Source organism: Perna viridis, chromosome 14 (genome assembly GCF_037379345.1).
Source record: "Perna viridis isolate PV_CMFRI_1.1 ecotype Kerala chromosome 14, ASM3737934v1, whole genome shotgun sequence".
NCBI lineage: Eukaryota > Metazoa > Mollusca > Bivalvia > Mytilida > Mytilidae > Perna > Perna viridis.
Genome location: NC_142458.1, coordinates 21,772,059 through 21,791,032, shown reverse-complemented (window position 1 = coordinate 21,791,032; position 18,974 = coordinate 21,772,059). Strand labels below are relative to the sequence as shown.

The 18,974-nt window shown below is 33.2% G+C and overlaps 2 protein-coding genes across 2 annotated transcripts; both read right to left on the bottom strand.

Annotated features, from left to right (window-relative positions):
* Positions 1-1,312: 1,312 nt before the first annotated feature.
* On the bottom strand, positions 1,313-9,214 carry LOC148598633 (uncharacterized). The gene is made up of 3 exons (XM_088561583.1): positions 9,075-9,214; positions 5,311-5,442; positions 1,313-3,251 (listed from the first exon to the last, which is right to left on the bottom strand). The coding sequence occupies exons 2-3, from the start codon at positions 5,435-5,437 to the stop codon at positions 1,648-1,650; spliced, it is 1,731 nt and encodes a 576-aa protein (XP_088417709.1). The 5' UTR covers positions 5,438-5,442; positions 9,075-9,214; the 3' UTR covers positions 1,313-1,647.
* Positions 6,947-18,959, bottom strand: LOC148598632 (mitochondrial fission process protein 1-like). The gene is made up of 3 exons (XM_088561594.1): positions 18,857-18,959; positions 10,989-11,116; positions 6,947-9,431 (listed from the first exon to the last, which is right to left on the bottom strand). Exons 1-3 carry the CDS (start codon positions 18,918-18,920, stop codon positions 9,102-9,104), a joined length of 522 nt encoding a protein of 173 aa, XP_088417720.1. The 5' UTR covers positions 18,921-18,959; the 3' UTR covers positions 6,947-9,101.
* Positions 18,960-18,974: the final 15 nt, after the last annotated feature.

Below are 18,974 nucleotides of genomic sequence, written 5' to 3'. Positions count from 1 at the left end.
ACAGTTTTCATTTGCTCACAGGCAACTGTGACAAGTTACCAAGTTTGTCCTAACAAGCCTATGTTAGTTGGTGCATCACGGCTTTTTCCCTTATTAAGTTTGGCACATATTGCATTAGGTTGCACAATGACATATATGCACTCACTTGAATTATTTGCTGCCAAAGAAAGTGTTTCTTGGTCGTCAAGAGACTTCGTTATGACTCTTTTGAACAGAAGATAAGCTTACAGGGATCACATTTGATGTTTTCTTCAACGTGCACGTGGTATTCGTGTTTACCAACTTTGAACTTTTCGCAACAGACCTGACACGTTCGTAACTCCGTATTGCTTTTTGAGGCATGGCTGCTGATTTTACAACAAGCTTGTCCTTTATTGGATAAACAATTTTTACTTCCGACAGCGATGCTTCTTTGTCACCATCGGAAGCCTCGTAAGTGTGATCGCCAATATATATATTTTGCTCCATTTTAGAAGGTTGTGATGCTAGAAAGTTGACACTTGAACAATTCTGAGAACATACAACATCTAAGCTTTCAAGGCTTTTTGATGCTCTATCGTGAAATCCATACTGACATTGAATATCGTCCGTTGCAGTTGGCACTACTGCAGACCCTTCGATGCTAGCACCGGACAATAATGAAGATCTGACACTACCAGCACTACGACCAATGGTTTGACTATAAGTTCTAACATTTGGCATCGTAATTGTTTGTTTGACAATGTCCTCACTAGGTCCTTTGGTTTGGCTGGCTATTCCAGAAATATATAGTAGCGGTAACTGACGACCTTTATAAGTCCTTGTTATTACTGCAACTAAATTTTCTTTACATCCAGGTTCCAGGGACGGTGTTCTAGAAACTCTATCACTTTCCCCACTTTCTTCTTTTGTTTTGGACTGAGTTTTTAAAGTAGCTTTTTGTAACATGCCTTTAAGTGGTTTCAACAAAGGATTTTTCTGTTGCGGTTGTTTTTGTATCAGTGCTTTTGACAACGCGTCCTGTAATCTACATGTATTTGGGAAAGGTTTCGGTAATAAAATATCCTCTTGTGCTCGGCTTTCATTTTTCGGGGAAACTTCTTCAAGCTTTTCTGAACCTAACACTGAAGTCACAGGAACTATACCTCCCTGTTGCACTCCAGACACTGAATGTTTTTGTGGTGTTTTAATTAAGGAAACACTTGCCAATTTTAACATTGAATTCAAAGGCGCTGTATGACTTTGTGTCGCTATTACAGATGTAGCATTAGATGATTTTGATAGGGATGTTCCATATGCTGAATAATTTTGTGATACTGTTACAAAGGTAACATTGGAAAAGTTTCCAGGTGCAGTTATAGACGCTGAATTGGACAATTTCACCAGAGAGTTTCCAGGTGCTGAATGTCTTTGCGGTGCTGTTACAGGTGTAACATGTTGTAACCTGTCATTCGATGACTTAAACATTGATATCCAAGTTGTATCTTTTTGTGGTGACGTTACAGGTGAAACAAAGTTACTAGGAGATGAATGTTTCAGTAATATGTCCTCAGTTGACCCTGAATCATAATGAATTTTCTCCACAGATATTCCGGGACATAGTTTTTTCAACTTATCATTAGACAGCTTGGAACTCCTTCCATCATCGAAATGTATCCTCACTTTTTTTTAACAATGATCTTCTCCAGACTTAAGCTTAACCACATTATTTATTCTAGAACCCGACCATACTGTCCATTGGTCACTTTCCGTAAGACAAGAATGTGGCCTTTTCATTAGACCCCTCGAGTTCTTTGAACAAACTAAAGAAGTTTTTGTAACGCTGGAAGATCTACAAGATTCACAAGAACTTTCAACTGAAGTAGGTCTGTTACCTCTGGAGTTTGGCTTGAATTGAGAATGTTCAGACTGGATATGTTCAGGTTCTGACTCAAAGTGTTCAGGTGTTGGCTCAATATGTCCAGATTTTGAATGACTATATCCTTGTCTTGATGGGATTTGCTTCTTGGAAGATACTTCTATGTAATTACTTACCACTTGTTCATAAGGTATTTGTGAAATACATGTAGATGACGCAAAGTATTCTAATTCCTCTTCTTTTAGTGTAGTAAATTCCGTTCTATCTAAGGTTGGTATAAGTTCTGATGTTGCATTGACAAAGGAACCATTATAGTCTAATGGTTCAGATTTTACATGATCTATTGCACAGGGTATTGGCACCCAAGTGGAACCAATCATACTGTTGATTTGTTCTGATTTGTTACATGTACTTCCCACTGCATTAGGCTCTGAGATTGGAGTGATTCTGTTTATATCATATTGGTATGTTGGTTCAGTTTTAATACATGTACATTCACTTGCAGTTGGTGCTAACTTTAAAGCGGCAATGTTCACATTATCACAGTCTTTCACTGTCGGGACTGCCCATGCTGACACCAAAGTGGTTCTGTTCCCATTGTTACAGTCATCTACAGTTGTGGCTGACACTGAACTAGTTCTGTTCACACTGCTACAGCCGTTCACAGTTGTGGCTGACATTAACATTTCTCTGTTCCAATTATTACAATCGATCTGCTCAGATGAAATACTTCCAAACATAGCGATTGCTGAAACTGGAGTGGCACTGTCTTTAATGCTACAGTTCATTGGCTCAGCTTTAATACTTTTACTTGCATTAATTGCCGACATGCTTTCTATAGTTTCCCCAGTTTGATTAGATCGCTCTTGTATTTTCCCTTGTTCTCCAGAAGGCACTTCTTGCAATTTCACACTGGCAAAACTATTCACACCAGCTATCATCTGGTTATTGTCTTGTACGTTATCTTTAGAACCAACTTTTGAAATGTTCCAGACAGGAATTTGAGAGCCTTTAACATCATCATCAGTTGCTGTGATGAAGCTTCCAATACAATCAGAATGAGAAATTTTTAATTTGATAGAATTGCTGTAGGAAGAAAAAGTGTGAGAGTTTTCCACATCAGCTATAGTTTCTTGAGAGTTTTCTGTTTCAGATTTACAATCATCAACTATACTTGGGTTATAATGTTCCATACAATTTTTATCAATAGGAATTGAATTTGAAAAGTTTGCAGTACTCCTCCCCATAAAATTTGTCTTTAAATTCAGTAGGACTAACTGGCTATTCTGACTATCAGTCGAAGCATCGTTGTTCAATATTTGTAGGTTACTAAGTCCATACAGATCAGAACCGGCGTACTGCAGATCAGGTTCTACAGATACGGCATCTCTGTTAAACATATGCTTACTATTCACTGAAAAATAAAAGTACAATAAAATAAGTTTTTTCTTATAAGCCTAAGAGTAATAAAGGGAACCAAGTTTATAGCGGTTCACCTGGCTAAATAAGCAACATACACTTGGCCATATGTGCAAGTGGCCATGTTTTTTCTTTGGATTAAAATTTCTAAGCCCAGTACAAAATATGCAATTATGTCAACTTTTATTGAATTCTGTTTAGTGGGTTCTGTGGAGAAAATTTTTGAAAGTACAAAAAACATGGTAAAAGAGCAATAACTCCAACTTGACTTCAAAAGAGTAATCAAGGGAACCAAGGTTATAGCGGTAATCAAAAGAATGTAATCCAGGGACAAAGAACAGACATGGAAAACAGACATACACAACAAAGAACATAAAGTAACTAAAATCATACATACAAAGTAACAAAAGTAAATGAGCAACTCGGACTCCACTAAAAACTGGGAGCATGGACCAGGTGCACCTAAGGTATATATATTATCACAGGGATGCGAGATTCTAAGAATCTAACTCCACTGAAAGTCATCTAAGACACTCAACTTAGAATTTCAAGTTCCGGTGGAATAAGAGAGCACCCAAATGTTAACTGGAAAGTGTCGAAGATTTCCTCTTATTATATAGATAGTAGAGATTTATTGAATGTTCCTTTCGTTACAACTTTCGATAATTAACATGTGAAATAAATTCTTAATAGGATAATTAATTTGAAAAAGTGAACAATCATAATATAACCACGAGTGCCGAAGAACGCCTAGATTTAAGGAGAGTGCGGAACTTGTTCCACGTACGAGTTTAATCCTCAAGCATTCTTGGCTCGAGTGATCATATTTTGGTCATTCACGATAACCAATTTATTTTCCTATTTATCATATAGATTTTCTTCATAATTTATCCATATTTTCAACGTGAATTTTGAATTCTGTGACTGGCGGATTGATATCAAAGTTGTGATGTTTTGGCGGGAGAAAGTGCGAGAGTGAAATTATATTACCGACTTCACTTCAGTGTGAATTATTGAAATTAATTACACTGGGAACATGCGATAAAACACTGCTATCTATATATTAATTATTAATTATTTAGTTTTGTACAATGTATATTGAATAGGATTCCTTATTCAAATTTGCATGTAGAAAAACTAGTCTCTAAATTGTTCACCTGGCTAAATAAGCAACATACACTTGGCCATATGTGCAAGTGGCCATGTTTTTTCTTTGGATTAAAATTTCTAAGACCAGTACTAAATAAGCAATTATGTCAACTTTTATTGAATTCTGTTTAGTGGGTTCTGTGGAGAAAATTTTTGAAAGTACAAAAAACATGGTAAAAGAGCAATAACTCCAACTTGACTTCAAAAGAGTAATCAAGGGAACCAAGGTTATAGCGGTAATCAAAAGAATGTAATCCAGGGACAAAGAACAGACATGGAAAACAGACATATACAACAAAGAACATAAAGTAACTAAAATCATACATACAAAATAACAAAAGTAAATGAGCAACTCAGACTCCACTAAAAACTGGGAGCATGGACCAGCTGCACCGGTAGGGTAAGCGTCCTACTAATTCAAAGCTTCGCAAAAAAAATAATCACACAAAGATAAATTCACTGTCAGAATTTTGCTAATTTTGAGATATATATATGTGAAAAACTTCTGTCTGACCCTATGTCCAATTTTAAGTGACAGCACCCAATATACTTTTTTTTTCGACAGATCAAAAATCTAAGGAGCATTCATACAAAGTTTATTTCTGATTGGTTCAGTAGTGTCAGAGGAAAAGAGTTTTTTCAGTGTGTACAATTAGCAGAAGATCAATAGAGATTGTATACAAAACTTTTGTAGGTCCAGCTTAGTATAATTTGGAATCGACGCAATGTTTTGGAAACTACATATTTGGTTCATTACATTTGGAATAACTGGAGTGGGGCTCCCTTTGAAGCAAGTTAGCACCTCTTTTTTCTGAATCACTTGATCATCAGCTGTAAAATTTGTTTCAGCGTGACCATTTGTTGGACTCTGACTGAATTTTACTAATTTTTATTAAATGACCTACCATTTAAAAATTCTATGAATGTATGTATCACATCAGGGTTTTGTACTACATACAGACAACCTATTCTGGTACCAGTCACACTAAATATATTCTTCTCTGGAATCACACTAATTCTAAATGACTCCATAATGTCTGAAAAATACATTGAAAAGTGATTCAAGGCCAGATTTATAGAAATAATGCATGTTGTTTCCATAATGAAAAATTTGACCTATCATGATCAGACAGCTTGAAATATAAAAAAAATAGGTAAACCCAGTCATTCAAGGACCATTTCAATTCAATACTTTACTGAAACTGACCATGGCTATCTGCAGAACCTATCAGAAGGAACAGAAAACATTATGACCATTAGTGTTTTAGTTCTTCAGCTTTGCCTGGCCCTTTACACATTTACGCAAATTAACAATGCCTATGGAAAAAAATTCCCAAGGATTATTAGTTCATATAAAGTTTTTGATGTGGTTCTGTGTTCAATGTTGTATTTTTCTGTTTCCTTTCCTTGATGCCAGTTTTATTAACATCTACATGTACATGTGAAACATAGCCAAAGCATGCACACAACATTCTGTATAGTGGATTGATTAAAGTTGCTCCACTCATTACAGAGACTTTAACTTCAATTATTGTTGTGTATAAAAGATTAAAAAGAAATCCATAGAAATATCAAAAAGGTATTGTTCATACAAGGAAATTATGATAGGTTATCTCCCCTTGCATTTATCATGCAAATTAAATTATTATGTTCATGCACATTAACAGTTGTCATATTTTTATTTGGATCAGTTCATTAAAAAAAAATGCAAAAAGGATAAGCGTAGCTGTACTTGAAACCATAAGCCTTATCAAACTAATTTTTCCCTTGAAGAACAAGGAATTTAGGAGGAAGAGAAATTTTTGGCAATTTTTTTTGTCAATAATATTTCACCTAAGCTGGTCAATAAAACAATACTCTTTTGTGAAATGTGTTAAATCATGTGGGTTTCTGACCTAGTTTTAAAATTTTTCGACACATAATGGGTCAAATTTATCATAGTTTGTACCTGCAAAATACATAAAAGTTTTCACTAAAAAAAATCTCACATTTTTTCTACCAACTACATGTAGAATGAATGAAAAAAAAGAGGCATCTTAATTTGAATTTGATCAGTACTGTAGAAAAGCACTAAAAATTCATTTTCAGGCATAGGCAAATAACCTCCCTAATACAAATTGGCCCATACACAGTATTTTCCAAAGAGGGGTTACAAACTTAATCGGCCAGGGGTAATGTTTACTTTAATAGTCATAGTTGAATCAAAATGATGAGTTTAACAGTGTTTGTAGGTTTTCAAAGGGGTATGCGGTCATACTAGGGGGAGTTCTCCTTTCCTGTGCTCACTTCTCCCATTTGTCTATGACAGGGAGTAGTTTTTGTGATAGATTACATAGACAAAAATTTCAATATTTTAATATTTTTCAACATAACTTATCAAAACTTCTCCTTATCATCAATGTCCTGAATAGGCCCTACAGTAAATGAAGAAATATGTTTACTAGCTGTTACATATCAAAATTCCTTAGTGATTGCTTGTATAAGGATATATCAGAAACAGAATAACAAGGTTTAAAATGCATATTAATTATAAAAAAAACCTCAGATTTAATAAATTTATTCAACCAAAACAAAAGTAAAAGCAAAAGTAACAATCTGTAATGCTAGCGGTATACACCTTCATGTAACACTAAAGAGATGCATATGAAAAGCTGAATCTCAAATTATATGTAAATTCAATGTAAAAATAATTAGGGGCCTAAAGGAAACTGAATCTCTATTCTACATGAATAGTGTTTCAATGGTAATTTAAATCTGAAGCCACCACAAGATACCTGAGGCTGAGCAGCACCAAAATTATGAAAGTTGACTTTCCCATCAAAATTTAAAAGCATTTGTGTGTATTGTGTGCAATATACTTGAAGACTGTCAATCATATACATATATTTAGGAAAAAAAATTATAATCTTCACTTGAAAAAAAAACTTTAACAAATAGCAAGTTTTATCCCTTAGTAAAATCTGTTTTGCATACAGATTGTAGATCTGTGTAAAATTCATGGATGATTTTACATGGAACAACAAGGGAAAATTGGCGAACTTGGAAATAAAAATATGTACATGTACCAGTAAATAGTAAAACAAAGAACCTTTACAGTAAAAATCTGGATATGAACAATGGTAATCTGTTCAAATACATGTAGTCAAAGAAATTTATTTCTGAAAAACCATGTCCTAATGAATTGTATAAGACTACCAAAACATGCATTATTTGTACAACTCAATACATATACATGACATCAGTGTACTATTAGTATTTCATACCAAATTACAGCAGAGGTCTAATAAAAACTGATTTAGGCTATTGATACATTATTTTTGTACATGTTGATTAATTGTCATGCATTTAGTATTCTATTTTTCTGGGTTACTGTTATATTTTTGACTCAAATTCAAATTGAATTGCTTAATTTCAGTTTAAAACTATAATAATCCCATGAAATCCACAAAATTACAAACTTTTGACAAACAACAAAAATTAAAATCCAGGAATAAAAGAACAATCACAGTATAATGCTAATTAATTCGACCTGCATATTTAGCATAGAACCATTGCATAGATTCACACATGTACATGTAAATAAATCTGTAGTTACATATTACCATATAGTGAGAATTTTTCTCAAGGTTCTAAGTTTAGCTACATATTCCCAATTGCAAGGTTTTAGGAAATTGCAAAAAATAAAAGCTTGTCAAATTTTAGTAAAGATATTTTTTCAGATAATTTCCATTCCATTAAATCTGAATACTTGAACAATAAAGACCACATACATTTAAAAACCCCTATTCATAGAGTAAATCATGAAATTTGACATCCACTAAAATTGCCCGAATAATACAGTATTTCCAAAATTATAGACATCAAGTATGGTACATGTGAATAATTATTCCAAAAACCAGACTGAAGTAGTTAGCAGACCCAAGGGTGGTATAAAGTTAAAGAAATGACAGAGTCCTGCAAAAATAAATAATTAAAATCACAGCTTTTAAAAGATTTAATATAAAACCTTTTACAACTGAGTATTATATTCATGTAAATACCACAAGAAATCTGTGAGCAAATGATGCAATTGTGATACCCCCACTTTCAAACATGACATAACATAAAAAAATAAACAAAGTCTGTGGTAAATGGAAAGTTGTCAAATTTTTCAGAAAATGGACACACCATATAGCATACCTACAGGAAAAATGTGTGAAAATTTTGAGCCCTGTGGTAAGTACTTGCAGTATAAAGTGTGATGCAAAAATATTGTTATGGACACACAGACAAGGGTAAAATGTAAGGCCCAAAATTTGGGCTTCACTCTATTTTTATGTGTTTTATTTGTATTTTATTTGTATTTAGTTCCCTTTTACCTTTAAAGCTGGCTACTGTTCACTAACTTATCAATTTTATAAAACAGTGTATCCCCTCCCTTTCGGGGTGCTTGTAGTCACAACTTAGTGACAAAATAGTTCTATTTTACAAGTACATGTAGATAACACAGGAAAGGGTGATGAAGAACCTCATTACTGTTCACATTCTTACAAACAACAATTCTTTCTGACCCCTTCCCATTTTTATTAGGCTATTTTCAATCCATTTTCTAAAACAGCTTAAAAAAAAACAACAAATTCTTCAATAAAAATTGTAAAATGATATGACTAAAAGCAACATTAGTAACAACCTAAAATAACTAGTTCTCAGCTATACATCAGTCATTCCTATCATGGTGAACAAGAGACTTTAGAACTGGTCCTTCTTTCCACCACTCTCTGAATGTACTCTCCATAAACCAGTCCACAGACCTATCGATAGGCTTAATAATAAAAGGTATACACCCTAGTCCTATGAATGTTGTGGTCCACTTTCTTATAGGTCCAGGCCAGGCTGTAGAACGTTTCAAAACAAACCCACTCAAAGCACAAATTCTGTTAATGGTAAAACCTGGTATCGCTACTGATGCTAGTCCTTGCCAGATTAAAGTGTCGAATACTGCTATTTTTATCCTTCGCTGTTTTTGTTCTGAGCTCTCGTGTAATTTCTAGAACAAAAAACGAAAAAATATTTAATAAAACCAGAAAAAATAAGGCCACTGCCAGTTAAATTCAAATCAAGTCCATAAATAAACAAGACGCTCTCACGAGCCTGAATCGCTCACCTGATTAAAAATTGTATTTCAAAGGCAATAAATTTAACAAGGAGTTGTCAAACAATTTTGACTCAAGAAGACTTTTGGTAGGACTGATTTCAGCAACTGAAAGTTTCTTTCTATTTATCATAGTTTTCAAGATATTGGCTGAAAACTAAAAAAAATCATTTTTCATCTTTCAACGGTAATAACTCTTACAAGGAGTCCCTTGACAACTTTGATCCCTGAAGACTTTTGAAGGCCTTACAATAAAGGTCATTTCAGCAACTGAAATAATTTTGCTAAAACGAACTGTATTGGCGATATTTGCGAAAAACTACCGGTACTGTCTGACCCCTTTGTTCTATTTTTAGTAACGGTGGCTATGTATTTCTACGGATCAAAAATCCTCTCAACAGTTCTATGCAGGATACCCCAAGGAACATACTTACCAAGTTTAATTCCGATTGGTCAAGTAGTGTCAGAGGAGAAGATTTTTAGAAGAAATAACAGTAAAAATAGCAAATAAATGTTGAAAAAATGGCAGTAACTCCAACATGGCTTAACAGATTAAGATGAAAGTTTGACCACTTATAGATCTATCATGCTGAACACTTTTACCCATGTCAGAATTTGGCTAAATCTAACAGTTTTGGAGATATATGTGAAAAACTACTGTCTGACCCCTTTGTTTTATTTTTAGTAACAGTGGTCATGTTTTTCGACAATCAAAATTCTCCACATCGGTACCATGTAGGATACCCAAGGAACATTCATACCAAGTTGGGTTCCAATTGGTCAAGTAGTGTCAGAGGAGAAGATTTTTGAAAGAAATTACATTAAAAATAGCAAACAAACATCAAAATGGGCAATAACTCCAACATGGCTCAACAGATTAAAATATAAATTACACAACAGATAGATCTCATCAAGCTGAACACTTTTACCCCGTCAAAATTTGGCTAAACCTAATGGTTTTGGAGATATAACAGCAGCCATGTTTTTTGACGAATCATAGATCCCCACATCAGTTCTATGCAGGATACCCCAAGGAATATTTATTAGTTTGGTTCCAATTTGTCAAGTAGTGTCAGAGGAGAAGAGTTTTAAAAAATTGTTAACGACGACAGACTATGACGGACACCAAATGATGGCAATAGCTCACATGTACATGTATACACAGGACAAATTATCATGCTATAATTGAATGAAAAATTTAAATTTAATCCAACAAGGCTGTTGGCTGATGAATTTTTTAAGGACTAATGCACATAGTATACATGTATCAACAGTGAACAGTCTAAAGCAATGCCTCAAATTCAAAATGCATTTTTAAAATATTGATTAAAAGTCCTAACTCTGTAACCATCAACAGGGGAATCAGAATTCTATTTAATCATTCTTTTCTAATACATTTAGACTTAAGTTTTAATGCATGTGCATTTTTTGTAAGACATCACATAAGTTTACCTGTGAAGCTTCTTGACCTTTGTGTACAGAGTCTGCTACAACATAACCACTAGCAACAAGATATGAGAGTCTCACAACATTAACATTAACTTGTGATCTAAATGCCTCTCCTACTTCATTGGCATAACCTGAAAAGGAAAAAAAACTTAATTAGCTGTCTTTGTAAGAATCATGCAAAATCTGAAAAATGTGATACACCCCAAAAAAGGCTACATATTTTTATTTTTGTAATTAAGTTGTTTTATGGGTCTATATATGAAATGTGTTATTATTCATTCAAAATTGTCTGCTCTTAGGAGATAATCAACTTTGAAAATCCAATAGATTCTATTGTATATGAGTGTCATTTACAGAGTTATCTCCCTTAGTTTTCAAATCTACAGTGCATTCTGTATAATTTTTATCTCCTAAGGGCACAGGTTATATGAAAAACCAAGTTTATTTCTGTTTACTATGACATTTCAAACAAAATATCAAAAATAAAAATATATAGGTTTTTCACCCATGAATCACATTTTGCATGATTCTTAGCTGGAGTGCTACTTAAACTTCAAAGAGATAAAATTCTTATTTATATGGGATTGATACTTTACTTTAATGTCTGCTTACTTGTACAGTACACACAGGGTCATTTGGTTCTCTAACAGTAAAGGCCGATTTTTAAATCCTTGTTAATTGATGCAACACAGTGTCAGTCAGATTTTTTCTGGGTGAAAATATATATTGCACATTCTCTCTGGGTCCTTATTATTTACTAGTACATTATGTATAGGCAGCAAACCTTAGCTAATTTACTCAAAACACCAAATTGTGTAATTTCTCAGAGAATATAAATGTGACCTTTTCTACTAAGTGGGTCCTGAATGTTTCAGTTCAACATATTACGGATGTTAGAGGTCCTCCATTTGTAACACTTGCTTGACTTCAGAAATTTCCATTTGAGAGAAAAATTTGCTTTTATTTCTGCTCAATACAAAAATTAAAATTTTTGCTATCTACACATACTTAAGTGTTGTATTATCCATCAATGTCATTTTCTACCAAATTTTCATGGTTTACAGACTTAATTGTCAGACTATTCTATCAAAAACATTCTGGCAATACTTACAAGACAGGGGTCGCGCTGGGCTTCGCCAACGTCGCAATTTGCCGGAAATTTGACAAAAATAGCCAGTTGGCGATTTTCTTGGCGCCTAGGTTTTGTACATTAAAATTGACGGGAAGTTTATCAGCAACGGATATTCTTTAATTAAACATTTGTGTTGACACCTGGTCAGAGTTAACTGACTTTGACCAATTTACGGCTGAAGGCAATTAAAGGTAATTAGACCAGACGACCGTGACTGACAAAATCCTCATGGGAGATGTCTATCAAATGTAAATATATTATTGAGCCAATCTAAACTCTCATCATCTGGTCAAAGGAAGAAGAAGAACTGTTTATTCACCAATTAAGGGCCCATAAAGGACATGATTACAATACAATTTTTTTTTTTACATACAACAGTTTTGATTGAACATACTTGTATATAATAACATATAATATCAACAGTTAATTTACAAACTAAATAATTGTCACGTTTTTTTGAGCTTTTACTTGCATTATGAGTAATACATCATAGTAATCAGCACATAGTGTTTAGTTATCATACTGGCACACCTCAGTTTCATTTACAAAATTGGATTATGATAATGGAGATTATAATTATGATCATCTAATTATTATATGAATAAAGAATGTAAATGTATATTCACTTAAGAGCATATCTATTTGCAATAGTGATAATAATGCATTAAAAAAAGAAAGAAAGAAAAGAATAAATAAATAAATAAATAAGTGCAGTGGACATAATACTCACTAGAAGCCTCCTTGTGCCCAGTGCAGAGAAGCAAGTCTTTTGAGTTGCTTCAAAACAAAGGACACCAAGGGACGGTGCTCTAGGCTTCAAGTATGAAAATTAAGGATGAAATTTGCATATACTGGGCTTTTAATTACCCAAAATTCTTACATTACATATTACAATATAAGCAGAAAAAGATATGGGAAGATATTAATGATAGATAAAAAAATAATAATAATAATAAATAACATATACAAAAAGAAAAAAGAAAAAATATAATTTAAACACCACTTGAAATAACAAGATCATTTAAACCAGAGTTTTCACAATTTAAGATCCGTATCAATTTGTTTTCATCACTGAGGTTAATAAAATGTGCACATGTAGATATTATTAACTCATATAGTATATCTCTCTCTTTTTTATTTGATGAGCATGAAAAAAGAAATGTACTTCATCGTCTACTTCTCCTGAGGCGCACCTGCGACATTATCTATTTTGTCTAGGAATACCATGATTAGGGAGGTCGGTAGTGCGTTTATCGATATTCTTGCAAGAGCAAAATTCTCAATTTTGAGTCAACTTTAACACGTTAGAAAATGGTTAAAAATCCATTGCATGACAATAAAAAATATATGTAATTGAAGTTGAGACATTTCTCTTTCTAAATATACAACATTCATAGTTATTGGAGTTGACGGTCATTTGGTACAAACGTTTGAAGTGACGATACTTTGAGAAAAATGGCCGCCAGAAAAACTTTGTGTCAAAGATCATACCTATTTCAAAATTCATTCCGCAAGCTATTACTGGACCGATTTTCTTCATTTATGGCTTAAATTTTTGGAAATATCTTCAATTTTGATAATACGGTTGTCAGGCTAATTTTTTGGTTAAAAAACATTTTTACGTAATTTTAAGGAAAAACATGTTGAAAAAAAAAAGTTTTTGCGTACCCGGAATGCACTGACAGTTGGATTCCGAAAATTTAATCCTTTCTGCGTCCATCCGTAACCCTGGTTTCAGAAGAAAAACAATAATAGCTTGCGGAATCGATTGGATATTAGGGTGGTCAGGGCGTGGTTTTCACAAAAATTAAAGCGGGACCGATTATCGTTCTTGCTAACCGGATGTTACTGATCCGCCATAGGTCTCAGTATCGTATTAATTTTCCCATAGACTTCTATAGTGAAGTGTATATTTTTAGGGTTTTTTAAAAAAATATGTAAATTGATTCAATAAAACTTTCACTTATGTAGCATTTCTAAGGACATGTGAAAAAATAATTTCCCGCAAAGAAAATAGAGTGAGTCCATGAAGATCGGACAGAAAAGTAGTCTCGAACTATAAATAGCCATTTTCCCTACTTTCACTTTCGTTTTGTACTCACCAAACCAACCTTTTCAGTGGAACATTTTTATGATATTATGTTAGATTTTCTTTCAAAAAAGTTCTTCATCTTACAGTGTGATGTTTGCTCTATTTTATAAGTCATTGTTCATATCTTTTGACAAAATATTAGTTTGTAGAGAGGCAAAAAGAAAATGCACTATATTTTTATAGCATCCATGTTTTGACGTACACCTGCTCAGGGATATGCAATACGATACTGGTACCCATAGCTTCTGTTAAGATTTTCGATCACTCGTGGATAAATGCCTTTTACCGACTGTTTTCTGGACGGACTTTTGACTGGTGGTGCAGACAACGATGGACCTAGGCCATGGAGGCCAATCACTTACGGTAAGTACCTAAATTATGTCTAATATAAGCCTAATCGCCCTGTTTCTATAAGGTCAAATTCTAGAATGACCTTTTATCATCTGCAAGCTTAAAAACTATATTCACCTTCTTGGAAGGTCTGATTTTCGTTTGATTCTGTATGAGCTGATTTAAAAAAGATTACTCTCATTTAGCATTAGTTGGAATATGTTTCCATAACATTTTTATTAAACGATGAATATGTAATGAGGTAAGTTCTCCCAACGTTTGATTGCAATCCATTCAAAATCTTTCGGACTTTATCGACTTTCCTATATTATCGGAAGTCTCTGTATTTTACATTGCTTTTTTTCTATTGGTTGGGAGAATTTGCACACATTGCATTTAATTTCCTTGATAATTCAATTTTAATTTATATGTAGTGCCTAATTTATATGAAACTCACATGTTTAAGCATAAACCTTCTTTATATTTATTTTAACTGTTTTATTTATTCAAAATTATCATATGTAGAAAAAAAAATCAACCTTAAATTGCTTCTTCAAATGATACACAACTTTTTTTTCTGGTTTTCATTTTATCAGTTAACTTAATATATATTAATTATGACTTTTATTAGAACAATTATCATGTAGCCCTGCTTGTACTTTACTTGATAAATAGAAATTATTTGATGAGATTTATATATGTGGCAATTGCATATTTTACATATGACCTGCATCTTCTTAAGTTTACTTTATATATTCATATTGTACAATTTTTAACAGCTAACTTACATATTCATTTCTTAGAGGATTGTAGATGCTCTACTTATTCAATATTCATATACATGTACAATTGCTTGGAAAAGGTTTAAAATCCTAGTAATATACATTATTTATCATTAAATTTTAATTAATTATGGTTTAATATTTTTTTTGCCTTTTTAGGATCACATTGATTGACTCATAATACCAATCTTTTGTTGTATGTATATGAAACATACTTGTACTATGTTTTTTCTTCTAATTATTGATTTATTTCAGAAGAAAGTATTAGTAAACAGGCTGCCTAAATATTCATTTTATTTTGTCATATAAAAAGTAAACACTGATGTAAATTTTATTATGATTTAGTTTTATTTTCTGTTTGTTTTTCATCATTTTAGTTTTATTTTGTTGAGTTCTGGAGATGTTTTGAATTCATGGTAAGTTAGTTTTTATACTTTGATTTAGTTTAGTAGCCTTATTTATTTTAATAGTAAAACTTTTGAGTCTTTTAATTATGGTAACAAATAAGCATTTACATTTGAATCATATATTACTTACAAGAACTGTCGATTAGTTTTGTGTTTAGACTGCTTTAAAACTGCTTCACAGTACATATTCATTGAATTCCACTACTTGTTTATTTCAGATGGCCTGAGGAGCATAGTGGGCTATGCTATGAGACGAATATGGGCTGAGTCTGAGGTAGGACTATGTGGGGATGGAATAGTTGGAAGCTCTCAGCCCAGGGTTAGTATGGTAGGTATGGCTGATGTTTGTCAGATCCAGACTAGGGTGAGTAAGTTGGTAAGTATGATAGATGGGGAAATCTATTTTGTCTAGGAATACCATGATAAAAGGTAAACACAATTGAGGCCATGTGCACGTGGCTACACACAAGTTTCACAGCCCTATTTAACCATGTAATACATTCAGAAACAGACTTACCTAATAACAGAATAAATTAAATCCAATTAACAATGATTATCCCACCAGGAAGTGTCTAAATACTTCCAAATGAAAGAATTGATAAAAGAAAATGGATGACATTTGTTTACACTTTTGCCTTGCGACTTTTTTGGCGGGAAAATCGGTAAACAAATAGAATGGGGATTTCCGAAATCTAATTAAGGAAATGCTATTCAGATATCAAGATAATTAAACAGGGACAAAATTAATGGTCCATGGTACAAAATGTAGTTTGATAGAAATTATATCACTTGAAAAAAAAGAATCTGGTTCGTTAAAAATAATAATAGTAAAAAAAAAAAATTATATTGTATTAGATAAATTAGACCATAAAGGACAAAGGTGAACATGTTTTTAAATCAGGGATTGTATGAGAATAGTAATATAAAGTCTTTGATAGAAGTAAAATACCTGTTTCTGGAGTAGTCCTTTATTATTTTATGCATATGAAAGTGACAGACTAGAGCTAAAAACGTGCTTTATACATGCATCAAGAGTGAATCTTGGGTACATGTATGTCATGAATGGAGATGTTATTATAATGAATTGACAAAACTAATTTATCAGTGAACTTAATACTGTCTTTTTTAAAAAAAAGTATATTTTTTTGGGGGGGGGCACCCTTTGGCTCTAATTTCTGAAAACTGGCAACAAAATATGGCAGCTGGCGATTTTTCTGGCAACAGAATTTTGGAAGCCAGAGCAGCCCCTGCAAGAGTGCCAACCTATCCCCTGATCCTTTATCATTTAATTACTCAGATAATAATAGACGGATTAAAAGGCAATTACATTACCTTTACATCCCCAAAACCTTCAATTCAATTACCATTACCATTGCAGTGATCAATGAAATTTAATTAAGTAACAATTACTTTGCAAATGCAATAAATGAAAATTACACATTACATTTACCAAAAAAAAGTTTTATTTAACTAAATATCATTTATACAGTCCTTGAACCGATCGCCACAACATTCTGACAGATTGATAACCAATGACCAGTGACAGATCTGATTGCAGTTTTAAAATAAAAATATAAATTGATGTTTAAATCTATTGCATTACGTAAATATGTGTAAAATTGACAAAGAAAACAACATAAACTGTAAAACAAATTGATCGCTATGTGGTCATGTGATAGGATCACCAATTTAATGGATTGATTTGACGGTACAATGATTGATCAGAAACTGATCGATGATCTATGACCGATCGCAATTTTTTTTGCATGCATCAGTTCAGGTACTGTATATACTTATCTAGTCATAAACTAGGATTTTCAGCATGTACATCCAATCGTAATTGCACATGTATATCATTGTCTTCCAATTGCAAAGGTACTGTCCCCTGACCAGTCTGGTCTTGACGTCTTTACAGTGACACTAATTATTCTTTCCACAGGGTAGATGTAGCAGGAATAGATAAGTAATGTCTAGCAACTTTACTCAAAGATGGAAACTTACATGTAACAACATTTCCTTGCCAATGCATAAGAGAGTTTTCTGACATTTCAATGCATTCTATAATTATCTACTTCTCTACCTCTGTTTGGACAGATTTACCAGAAACATTCCTTTTTCTGGAAGGAGTAGATGGAATGAAACTGAAAATGTCATCAGATTTTATTTTTTTACAGGGAGGCGAGTCAAAGAGATCAGGCAAGTATGTCATTAGAAGCTGTCAACAGGTAAAATTGGACGTCTACTTGCTCATCTTTTCATGACTATTCTATTTTCAAAAATGGATGAACTCTTGCAAAGTTTTCATCAGTTTACCTGCTTCTTTTTTTTCTGTTACTTAAAATACTACTGACATCCCTGTCAGGGAGACTATTTTGAATGGGACAATGGCTTCAGCTGTCCCCTTTAAAAGATCAATGTTTCTGTGATTTAACCTTTTCAGCTTCATATCATCTCAACTTGAATCAAGGATCAATCATTAAAGAAAACAATAGAACACTAATCATGTTAATAAATTAACAATATGTCTATAGTCAAGCTTAAGCTATCAATAATTTTAACTGATGAATTACATCATTTCTTTTCTCAGAGGATTTTTCATGCAAAAAATTAAGAGGTCAACTGTTTTCTACTTGGCATTTGGTATTTGCTATCTGCTGTTTTCATCCATTCCAAAGTTTCAACAATACAAAAATGAAGATAATGGTAAAAGATCCAAAAGCAATGGATTTTAATACCAGGGTTCTTTAAAATGTGAGGAATGTGGCATCTTTCCCAACATGGTGCACCACTATGGTTTGCAGTCAGGTTTTCCGTATTATAGCCTGACAACCCCACCATGTAACACACCAGGAGTACCCCATTCCACTACCTGGCCCTGGGACACACATCCCAGTTGCTCCGTGGGCAAAGCGCCTAGCCCCGGCTAGGTTTCTAAGCACTATTCAGTCGCCTTTTACAACAAGCTTAGTGCTGCTGCTGGCCTATTCTTTTAACACCCGGACCTGCACGGGGCGGCAATACTGAAGACGTCTGAACAGTGAACATGCAGGTTACATCTGCCATATATTGAAACAACTGTTTGCAAACATAAATTAAATCTAATAATTGGTTCAGATCCATAACCATACCTAAATATCGGACTGGCGTGTCTCTAAATAAATCTTTCTTGTGTAAACTTTCGTTTTCGGTCATGCTTTGGAACCATGTGTTACAGACGACACCCGAGACAGTCCGAAAGACTAGATA

Coding starts and splice junctions, on each gene's coding strand:
- LOC148598633 (XM_088561583.1), bottom strand. CDS start 5,437: ATGGAGTCATTTAGAATTAGTGTGATTCCAGAGAAGAATATATTTAGT. Junction 3,252..5,310: donor ATTCATAGAATTTTTAAATG/GTAGGTCATTTA, acceptor TTTATTTTTCAG/TGAATAGTAAGCATATGTTT.
- LOC148598632 (XM_088561594.1), bottom strand. CDS start 18,920: ATGACCGAAAACGAAAGTTTACACAAGAAAGATTTATTTAGAGACACG. Junction 11,117..18,856: donor CACGCCAGTCCGATATTTAG/GTATGGTTATGG, acceptor TTTCCTTTTCAG/GTTATGCCAATGAAGTAGGA. Junction 9,432..10,988: donor AAGGTCAAGAAGCTTCACAG/GTAAACTTATGT, acceptor TTTTTGTTCTAG/AAATTACACGAGAGCTCAGA.